This window comes from Elephas maximus, chromosome 4 (genome assembly GCF_024166365.1).
Source record: "Elephas maximus indicus isolate mEleMax1 chromosome 4, mEleMax1 primary haplotype, whole genome shotgun sequence".
Lineage (NCBI taxonomy): Eukaryota > Metazoa > Chordata > Mammalia > Proboscidea > Elephantidae > Elephas > Elephas maximus.
In genome coordinates, this window is record NC_064822.1 from 126,541,754 (window position 1) to 126,552,746 (window position 10,993).

A 10,993-nucleotide genomic window follows, 5' to 3' on the forward strand; every position below is an offset into this window, starting at 1 on the left:
GTAGCATTTCCCAAATTGATGTGACCATGAAACTCTTTTTTTTTAATCAACCATTCGGAGGAACTTATTCTGAAGGACACGCTCCGGGAAATACTGCATTATACTATATTGTTGTTGTTGTTGTGTGCTGTTGAGTCGATTCTGACTCACAGCAAACCCTAAAGGGCAGAGTAGAACTGCCTCACATGGTTTCTAAGGAGTAGCTGGTGGATTCGAACTAATGACCTTTCGGTTAGCAATCTGAGCTCTTAACTATTTCACCACCAGGGCTAGGCTACATGATATAAAAATTGATTAAGGATTTAGTAAAGAAAAAGTCAAACTTCAAGACCTACACACAAAATATCTTTTATTCTGAATTATACAAAATTCAAACTCCAATCAGTTTAAAAGATTCAGTGACATATTTTAAAATTATGTTTGCATAATAGCTGTCTGTAAATCTGAGCTTAAATTTATCATAATAACATTTGTTTTATATTTACTGACTATAATTATCAAGTTGTAAGAGCAAACAATTACAATGATTAATACTTAATAGAATTTTAATGTCTGAGAACACCTGGATACTGGAAAATATCCAATTAAAACATCAGTATAGCTTTTATTCACCAAAGAAAATACTTTATTCAAGTTCCCCAGACAAACTTGAATTGCACTGGGTTCGAATCAAAGAAAAAGGCCAAGTTAGCATATGGAAATAAATACTTTTCACCTAGTAGAAGCTGAAATCAATGTACACATTTTAATCAAATATCTGCCCCATGTGGCATATTTTCAAGTTTTTAAGAGTCTACCAGGCTAAACCTTTCGCTGCCTTTGCTTTGTTTTTTCCCTTTCCTTTCTTTCGTTTTGCCTTCAGCTTTTTTCTTTGCCTCTGGTTCATCCATACTGGGTACTGTCCGTGCTGGTCTAGAAGGCTCTTTTTGTTTCTCTTAATATCAGTCTCCATTTTCGTGTCATCTGAATAAAGAATAGAAGTAGTATTAACACTCGCATATCAAACATCAATCCTGTGAAAATACATTAATACATTGAGAATGTCAGAACTGAAGATCTGACACTACAAAAGATAACGAAAATCCTTTATTTGTGGAATGCTCTTTGACTAACACTCTGAAAACTCCTTACAGCACACTAGCAGAATCATACACATGCTGTCACGTGTTTCTGCAACCATGAAAAACATAAAAAGTCTTTGTAACTAAGGACACCACCTAGTCAGTCACTGAGAAATGTTTTAAAAAATATTATCATGATTGTCCTTTGGAATAGTAAAGGTTAAATAGGAAACAGATACCAGTATATGGCTTTGAGCTTTAGAAATAAGTTTATAGTTCTGAGCACATGTGCATTATAAAAACATTTCTCAGGTTACTTGAGCTAAATAAGATTAAGTTGAGCCAATAAGAAGGGTGCCCCATATTTCTAACCGATAGGCCTTAGTAAATGGATTGATTAGGAATGACTGCCCACCTATAATGAAGTGAACTTGGAAGAAGTGGAGTAGTAAGCAGCAGGCTTGTGATGAAGAGATGGGCCAGAGAGAGGGAAGACACAAATACATCCTGCAAACAACACTTTTTCTATCAGACAGCACCCAGAGAGCCAGCTCTACTGACAAGAGGCTTGTCAGGAAGCTCAGCACAGCCACGTCGTGGTCACATCCATCACCCACCTTACCTATTATCAACCAGTGTGTCCCTCCGCAGGACCTCAGCATAGTATACAAGGCCTTACAAGGTTTCTACTACCTGACATTATATAATTTATCTGGTTTGTTTTCTGTCTCCTCCAGTGTAAATTCCATTATGATGGCTGCCATTTCTCTCATATTCATCACTGTTTCTGCAGTGCCTAGGATACTGCCTGGTATATACAGCCATGCAATGAACTGCTGAATGGAAACTTCAGGTTCTACCCCAGGGACTAGAGATACAGTGGTCCTTATAAGCTCCTTGCCCTCATGGAGTTTACAATGTTCTTTTGCGGGAAGAATAACAAAACAAGTAAACAAAAGCAAAATTTCAGCCTGTAATAAGTAATTCGTAGGAGAGGAAAAAGAGCCTGACCAAAAACATGGTAGGCTCTGGGAAGCACATGGAAAGGCAATGAATGGTTTAAAGAAAAAAAAAAAAAAACAGACTGACAAAATCTGGTTTATGTTCTTAAAAAAAAAAAAAAAAACCTGGCTGCTATGTAGAAGGTAAATCAGAGAGGAACAAGAGCTGAAGCAGAAAGAAGCAAAAAAGTTATTGTCGCGGTACAGGCAAGAGTTGACAGTGGTTTGGATAAAGGGGACAGCATGAAAGATGGAGAAAAATGGATAGATTCCTGATGTATTTTTGGGATAATCAGTAAGACCAGATATAAGGGATAAAGGAAAGAGGGATCAAGACTGACCATGAGGCCTGTGGCTTAAGAAATTGGGTTAGTAGTGGCAGAGGGGCAGATGAAGAAATAGAAATAAGGAGATACATGAGTTCAACTGAAGCAGAGATGAGGAGTCATACTTACACAGGTAGATTACTAAGTGAGGAGATGCCCCTGCCCCCAGTCTCATCCCCCATTTAGCTCCTGGAATACTCCAGGAATTAGGGCAGCAAGCCATTCCCTCCAGCAGATGAGAGGAATCCTCTCTAGAGTTGATGATCAACCCAAAAGACCCAAAATACGGATACAGGTATAGCAGATCTCCCAATAAAACCTCCTGGGACCTGTCCAGTCATTCTACAATGAAGCCTATCAGTTAATAAACATTCCCTCATGCCAGCCCCCCAGCATCCAATCATCATTTTAGTCCCTCACTTTTGAATGCAAACAACCATTCATTAGACATTTGAGAAAAACCTCTAATATTAAAGACACAAAAATGAAAGAATGGAAAGGGGGGAACCCAAAAGGAACAGGAAGCTATTAGAAAAAAAAAAAAAGTAAAAGAATAAAAAAGAACTACGGAAAAGGAAAATATTAAAATATTATAGCAAAAATAAGACAATTCAACAAACACTGGAAGATAAAGTTGAGGAAGTCAGAAAATATAACAAAAAGGAAAATAAACAGAAAACTGGAGAGAAAGAAAATTAGACGATTGATCAAAAAATTCAAGAATGAATGGGCATCTAATATTCAGACTATAAAAAGAACTCTTAAACAACAAAAAGACAAACAACCCAATTTGAAAGGATGAGCAAAGGACCTGAACAGACCATTTCTCCAAAGAAGATATACGAATGGTCACTAAATTGCTCAACAGCATTAGTCGTTATTGTTGTTAGTTGGTGTTGAGTAAGTTCCAACGCATGGCAAGCTTATGCGTAACAGAATAAAACGCTGCCTGGCCCTGCGCCATCTTCACTGATCATTGATATGTTTGAGTCCGCTGTTGTGGCTATTCATTAGTTGCTGAGGACATGAAAAACAAAACCACAATGAGACACCACTTCATACCTACTAAGATGGCTATAGTAAAAACACCAACAACAAAAACTAAAAATAACAAGTGTTGGCAAGGATGCGGAGAAAGTGGAGCCCTCCTACACTGCTGCTGGAAATGTAAAACAATGCAGCAATGTGGAAAACAGTGTGGCAGTTCCACAATAAGTTAAACATAGAATTACAATCTGACCCAGGAATTCCACTTACCAGTATATATGCCCAGAAAGAAGTGAAAACACATATTCAAACAAAAATTTGTACACCAATGTTCACAGAAGCACTATTTACAACAGCCAAAAAATCCAAACAACTCAAATGCCCGTCAATAGATGAACTGAATAAACACAATGTGGTATACACATACAATGAAATATTATTTAGCCATGAAAAGGAATGAAGTACTCATGCACACCACAACATGGATGAACCTCAAAAACATGCTGAGTTAAAGCAGACAGACACAAAAGGCCACGTATTGTATGATTCCACTTATGTGAAATATCCAGAATACGTAAACCTATAAAGACCAAAAGCAGCTAAGAGGCTGCAAGGGACTGGGAGGAGGTGGGAAAGGGATGAGACTGCTATAGTGGGTATGGGGTTTTTTTTTTGCGGGGGGGGGGGGAGGTGTAATAAAAATGTTTTAGAACTTGACACGTGTGACAGTTGCACAACATTGTGAAAGCTGTAAACGCACTGAATTGCACACTTTAAAATGGTTAATTCTGTGTTAGGTGAATTTTACCTCAATTAAAAAAAAACAAAAACAGTGAACGGGCAGGGCAGGGGTGGTGTGTGTTTGAGAAAATGGAGGCACCAAGCAATGGGGAAGTGTTTCAGTAAGTTTCAAGAAGTATAGCTGAAATAAAGCAGCGGATTGAGAGACCGTTAGATCAAGGGAAGGTTCATTCTTCCTCCCTCCCTCTTTCTTTCGTGAGATGGGAAACCCCAGCACACATTTATGCTGCCGAGATTATAACTGCATGAGTACAGTCTTTGAGAAGGCAGAGGGAGGAGAGAATTCAGAACACAAGTGGAGAAACCTGCCTTTGAGAAAAGCATTAATAAAGAAGGAAAGTGGCCTTTTGCGTCTTTCTTCTATAACTCAGAAACTATACATTCAGAGGCTTATAGATTTGGGTACTGGGGAGATAAGGGTATTTCTCTTGATTGCTGCTATTTTTCAGAGAAAATGAAGTAAAAAGTTTTTTATGGTTTTTATTAGTGTGGGGTGGCAGACGGATGGAAAAGGAAAAGAAAATAAGAAACGGACATTCTGAAGAATGGGAGAGGAAACTTCCAGGACTGCAAAGTTGAAGAATACTGCTTTCTCCCTTGATCACAACACACCAAATAAATATACTTTAAGAGCCTGGAGGTTGAGAGTACTTAAGTCAGTGTGCTGCCAAACTGGTGCATTAGGATGTGAAAACCAATGAAACTTGTCTGCTGAAATCTGCATCACACACAGCTTCAAACTGTAGAACATGATTAAGATACAGAGGTCCTTAGAACCTGTCAAAATCAAATACAGCAAAAGCCTGTGGTTTTAAAAATAACAGTATAAGGATGTAGGACTCACAGAATGGAAACTAGATCTTGTAAAGGGTAAATAAAGCCCTCCTATCTTTTTATCCTGCCCAGGGAAACCCTGGTGGCGTAGTGGTTAAGTGCTACGGCTGCTAACCAAAAGGTCGGCAGTTTGAATCCGCCAGGCGCTCCTTGGAAACTCTATGGCGCTCCTTGGAAACTCTATGGCGCAGTTCTACTCTGCCCCACAGGGTCGCTATGAGTCGGAATCGACTCGACAGCAGTGGGTTTGGTTTTGGATCCTGCCTAGGCCCTGATTGAACTGTGAACCTTTCCAATCAGGGTGTGTCCATATTTGTTTATTCCTTTAGTATACCTACTCCTGGTAGCTGCAACAATGGACTTAAGCATAACGACTGTAAGGATGGTGCAAGATCCGGCAGTGTTTCGTTCTGTGGTACACAGGGTCGCTATGAGTTGGAACCAACTCAACAGCACCTAACAACAATATACCCATTCCTGAGACGTTTAGGCAACCACCCAAGTCCCATCCTGAACGATCCAAAACATGCCTATTCACATGAACTGACTTTAAAATAGTTCAGCATTGAATCTCTAGTAGTACAAGCCTTCAAAGAATAAAAATGTGGCCATGGCAGGAAGAGGTTTGTAGGGGAGCCTGTGGGGTGAAGGAAAGTTAAAAAACAGAAAGACAGTCACAAGAAGATGATAGAACCATGAACTCACCTTTTTTACCGTTCATCTCACATGGCATTTTCTCTTGGCTATGTTTGGGTACCACAACAGTTGCTATCTCTTGAACATCTTTCATTAGAACATCACCATCTACTTTGAGAATATTTTTAAGTCTGTTTAGTTCCTTTGGGGCATTCTTTTTTCTCTTTTCAGCACGCATCTTCCTTTTCCATTTACTCCGTAAGCTTTTAGCCATGTTTTAACTGCAAAGTTAACAAAAATACATATGCAAAAACAAATACTTACTATCCAAAAAAAAAAAAAAAGCAAATCCTTGGAAAATCAGGCCAACACATACCTCTACAAAAGACAAAGGCAAAGTACAACGCTTCACTCTGCTCATGATTTATGATGATTTAACATGCAATTTATGTGAGGATCAACACTGCATGTATGGTCATTAAATAACAACTAAGAAGACCGAATCAAACCTTCCTGTGTCCACCAACAAACTTAAAATCAAGCCAATTCTGAAAGGTCCTCAAGCTTCCTTACAAGATGCAGAAATGCAATTTTTCCAGAAATGCAAAGAGCATCATCACCTTACATTTATACAACAGCTTATAAATTACATGTTTTTATGAACATCATCTCTTTTAACTGAATGATTTTCCTCAAACCTACCCTTTCCCTTACCCCAGTCTTCATCATTATTCACCCCCTCAAGCCAACCAATTTTAAACGTGTCTGTTTCTACTCTTGCTGTCTTTCTAACCCTCAGTCCCAGCCCCAACATCTCCACAAGGGGGTTAATGTGAGCTTTTAAAAGTTTGAACTATGTCACTACCTTTAGACCTGGCCCCTGCCTCCTTCCTTAACTCTATCTCATTTCACTCTCCACTACCACCCCCAAGCTCCAATTACACATGAAAAAACTTCAAATTATGTCCACCTCAGTACCGTTACATTTGTTGCTCCTCTGCCAGGAAATTGCTCTTCCCTAGGCTCGAGCGCTCCTCACGTTAGTGTAAATTTCGCTTCTCAGAGATAGCTTCTCTGACCTCGATAAGCTCCCCTCCCTTTATTCACTCTCACATCATCCATTTATCTCCTTTATAATACGTGCTACAATCTGAAATTATCTAGTTTTTCTGTTACCAACTGTACCCACGAAGGCTGCGGCTATGTAGGTCCTGTTCACAGTTGGGTCCCAGAATGCACAGCGCTTTGCATACAGCAAAGGATAAATATTTACTGAATGGATAACTGAAAACTACACTCTTCAGTGACATTCTTTGGACGCCAACAACCACAAATTCACTCTGCCCTTTGTCTGTAACAACCCAAGCCCAGTGAGCGGGATGAGACAGACGGCTGCGAAGGAAGCTGAAGGAGGCCAAAAAAAAAAAAAGGCTAGGCGTTAGACACTAGCTGAAAGGTTCGCAATTGGAACGCACCCAGCAGGGCCTCCGAAGATAGGTCTGCTGGTCTGCTTCGGAAAGGTCACACCTTGAAAACCCTATGGAGCAGTTCTACTCTGCACACATGGGGTCACCATGATTCAGCATCAATTTGATTACAATTAACAACAACAAACAACCTTGAGGGTCGGCGTTAACCTGAACACGGGGAAGGCGGATGGCCGCCGCTAAGACCACGGGAATCCCTCGCCCTTGAGGGAGACCTGAGCCTCAAGACCAAGCTTGGCCCAGAGAAAAACGAGGCTTGAGAAGAGACTCTAGGCGGCAGACTCTAGGCCAAGTTCCACGCCTCACTAAAAAAAAGTTCCACGCCTCACTAGACCTGGAAAACTCTGAACTAACCTGGAAAGATTCACAAACTCACATGCAGCTGAAGATCACACCGACCGGAAAGCTCGCACTTCCGCCTTCCGGGCAGGCCCCGCCTCCAGTGGGCGCGCTGCACGACGGGAGCCAAAGCGGCCCGGGAACGCCTCGAGAGGCGGGCGGTTAGGGTGTCTGGCGCTGACGAGCTTCTGCTTTCGCTTGGCTCTTACTGGGCTGGTGTGGTAAGCGGGCTTTGGGAATGCGGAAGAGAATGTCGCTCGCACTTCGGACCCCTGCTACGCCCGTTTCCCAGATCCCAGACGTGGGTTGGGTAACCCTGAGACTCAAACCGAAGAAGTGAATCGGGAGGAGCTCGGAGCCGACCTTTTGATCTCACACCCAGGCCCACTGGTCACCTGATACTCCCGGTTCTCTTTAGACAGAATCATTAAGTTCTTCTAGCTACCAGGTTGGGATAATTACTCTTTATTTGTAGCCTTATCAGTTGTTCACTTTACATATGTGCAGTTTGTGGTATGTCAGTTGTACTTCAATAAAGCTGTTACCAAAGAAAAAAAACTTTCTCATCCCAAAGAAAGGTCCAAATGGTAAAATGATCAAATTAATTCAGTCAATGTTACCTGGCTGATTACTTACTGTGTACTAGTGCTAAGCCTAGGACAGTTATCTTAGGTGGTAATCACACTGGTCACGAACACCACCAGTTCTTTTATTTTACATATGCACCTAACAGCGTAGGCCTTGGAACCAGACAGGTCTGTGTTGTACTTTTGGCTCCAAAACTTATTTGTGAGCGATTTCGATTATTAATTAACGTCTCAGAGCCTGGATTTCCTCGTCGTAAAGTGAAGACACTACAGAGCTCCCTACTAACACAGATACTGGGTAGGTGACCTGAACAAATGGTGGCTCTTTTTGCATTTTAGTTGTAAGCACATAGCTACACAGTACTATTTCTTAGTATTTTCTAGAGATTTATAACGTACACCAAAATGCAGGAAATCGCCTTTAATGATGGTCTAGTTAATTCCTCAGGAGCCCTGGTGACACAGTGGTTAAGCCCAGGGCTGTTACCTAGAAAGACCTGGCAATCTCCTCCTATAAATATTACAGTGTAGAAAACCCTCTGAAGCAGTTTTACTGTGTCACATGGGGTAACTATGAGTTGAAAATCCACTTGATGGCACCTAAAAACAGTTAATTCCTGTCTAGCTGCAAGTAAAGAAGAGTTCTTGCAGAGTGGGAAGTGGGTATCTTTTTTTCCTTTAAATTTGTGTCTTTTCTGAAACCATGCATAGCATGGAAATTACTCAATTCAGAATAGGCTTTTGTTTTTCTAAACAGAGTCCCCTAACTCCCCCGCCCCCCCCAAAATCACGTGGTATTCAAAAAAACAAATATGCTTGGGAAACTGAATTCTTTAAATTGGAGATGAAATTCTTATAGAGGATGTGAATTTTCTATTTCACATGTTAACCATATATCTAAGTCTTTCAAATTAGATTTTAGCCACCTCTCCCAAAAATATATACACACAGTGCATTTGAAATTAGAGAAAGCTCACTTTCAGATAGTCCAAATTGACTGCATCTTGGCTACACATACCAGAGATTTTTAAGAGAAAAAAACTTACCTATTATGAAACTTACCTATTTTTTTATTATGAAAATACCCATTGCAGTTGATTCTGACTCATAGTTGGAAACTCTGATGGCGTAGTGGTTAAGATCTATGCTGCTAACCAAAAGGTCAGCAGTTCAAATCCACCAGGCGCTCCTTGGAAACCCTACGGGGCTGTTCTACTCTGTCCTATAGGGTTGGTATGAGTCCAAATCGACTAGAGGACAACAGGTTTGGGTTTTTTTTTTTTTTTTTTGGTTTATTATGAAAATGTCATGGTGTTAAAAATATACAAGATAATTCAGCATTAGTATGGAATCGACCCCACGGCACTGGGTTGGGTATGCTTTACAAAGCTGAATCATGGTCTGCACTATTGAAATTTTTTAAATTTATGTCACTCACCAGTTTGTATAAAAGCAAACAGAATAGTTAAATGGTCTTAGTATGTTTGTTGTTAGCTGCCATCAAGTCAGCCAGACTCATGGTAATCCCGTGCAGTGGAACAAAACACCAACCCCACGATCGGTAGTGGATAAGACCATGATCCGTAGGGTTTTCATTGGCTGATTTTTTCAGAAGTAGATCACAAGGCCTTTCTTCCTAGTCCATTTCAGTCTGTAAGTTCCACTGAAACCTATTCAGCCTCATAGCAACATGCAAGCCTCCACTGACAGATGGGTCGTGACTACATGAGGTTCATTGCCTGGAGTCGAACCCGGGTCTCCTGTATGGAAAGTGAGAATTTTACCACTGAACCACCACTGCCCCCTTAACCAGAAAAACCAAGCCCGTTGCTGTGAGTCAATTCAATTCTGAAACCGTATAGGACAGAGAACTGCCCCATAGAGATTCCAAGGAGTGCCTGGTGGATTTGAACTGCTGACCTTTCGGTTAGCAGCTGTAGCACTTAACTACTACACCACCAGGGTTTCCACTGCCCCCTTAGTGTATTTAAAATTCCTTAATTCATTCCTTCATTAAAGTGTATGTGAATATGTACTCTTTGACAAACACAAATCCATACCCTGGTGGTGTAGTGGTTAAGTGCTACAGCTGCTAACAGAAAGGTCGGCAGTTTGAATCCACTAGGCACTCCTTGGAAACTCTATGGGGCAGCTCTACTCTGTCCTTTAGGGTAACTGTGAGTCAGAATCGACTTGACGGCAATGGGTTTTTTTATACTAGATATGGAGCCCTGGTGTTGCAGTGGTAAAGAGCTACGGCAAGCTACAGCCAATAACCAAAAGGTCAGCAGTTAGACTCCACCAGCCACTCTTTGGAAACCCTACGGGGCAGTTCTATAGGGTCACTATAAGTCAGAAATCAACTCGACAGCAACAGGTAGATATACAAAGATGAAGGAAACTTAAGCTACTGTCTTCAGGAAACTTATCCCCTGATGCCAGGACAAGGTTTAAGGGTCCAACTGGGTATTGCTTTGATTTCTTGCAAAGCTGGAAGGAGTTTATGGAGCTGGAGGTACAGTGGGTAGCACTGAATACCTGGTAAGAGGTGGTCTGGTTCCCCATCTCAAAGGCATGCTATGGGCCCCTGCAGTTAGGCCTCTTCCATGGAACCCCTGATCTGCTTCCTGACTAGTAACGACCAGGAAGGGCTTCTGGGATTCCAGATGGTGACCCCATGTTGTCCAGATGCTAGGTAATGGGAATACTTCAAGACAAAGCTCTATAAAGGTGAAAGGAACAAAGCAGGAAGTTCCCAGCTGCTCCAAAAAGTCCTGTGGTCGGTGCTGACACCACTAATCTCCAGAACTGCATTAAGTAGGTCAAAGCTAGTTCTGGGGCCTGCAGAAGAGAAACAAAAGCAGATGACAGGGCCTACTGCATCTAGGCCTTTTCCCAGATTACATTCAGTAAATACAGAAGTGCTCAGATACT

General features: G+C 41.2%; 1 protein-coding gene across 2 annotated transcripts; it reads right to left on the reverse strand.

Annotated features, from left to right (window-relative positions):
• Nucleotides 1-382: 382 nt before the first annotated feature.
• On the reverse strand, nt 383-7,594 carry LLPH (LLP homolog, long-term synaptic facilitation factor). Of its 2 annotated transcripts, none has more exons than XM_049883792.1 (3): nt 7,510-7,594; nt 5,716-5,927; nt 383-963 (listed from the first exon to the last, which is right to left on the reverse strand). In XM_049883792.1, exons 2-3 carry the CDS (start codon nt 5,918-5,920, stop codon nt 794-796), a joined length of 375 nt encoding a protein of 124 aa, XP_049739749.1. In that variant the 5' UTR covers nt 5,921-5,927; nt 7,510-7,594; the 3' UTR covers nt 383-793. The 2 variants fall into 2 exon arrangements, with proteins under 2 accessions (XP_049739749.1, XP_049739748.1); XM_049883791.1 differs by having other exon boundaries at nt 7,488-7,582.
• Between the last annotated feature and the right edge of the window lie 3,399 nt (nt 7,595-10,993).

What these genes read in the sequence shown, in the direction of transcription:
- LLPH (XM_049883792.1), bottom strand. Translation starts at nt 5,920, where the DNA reads ATGGCTAAAAGCTTACGGAGTAAATGGAAAAGGAAGATGCGTGCTGAA. An exon ending in TGAGATGAACGGTAAAAAAG is followed by an intron (nt 964 to 5,715) that starts GTGAGTTCATGG and finishes TTCTTTATTCAG; the next exon opens with ATGACACGAAAATGGAGACT.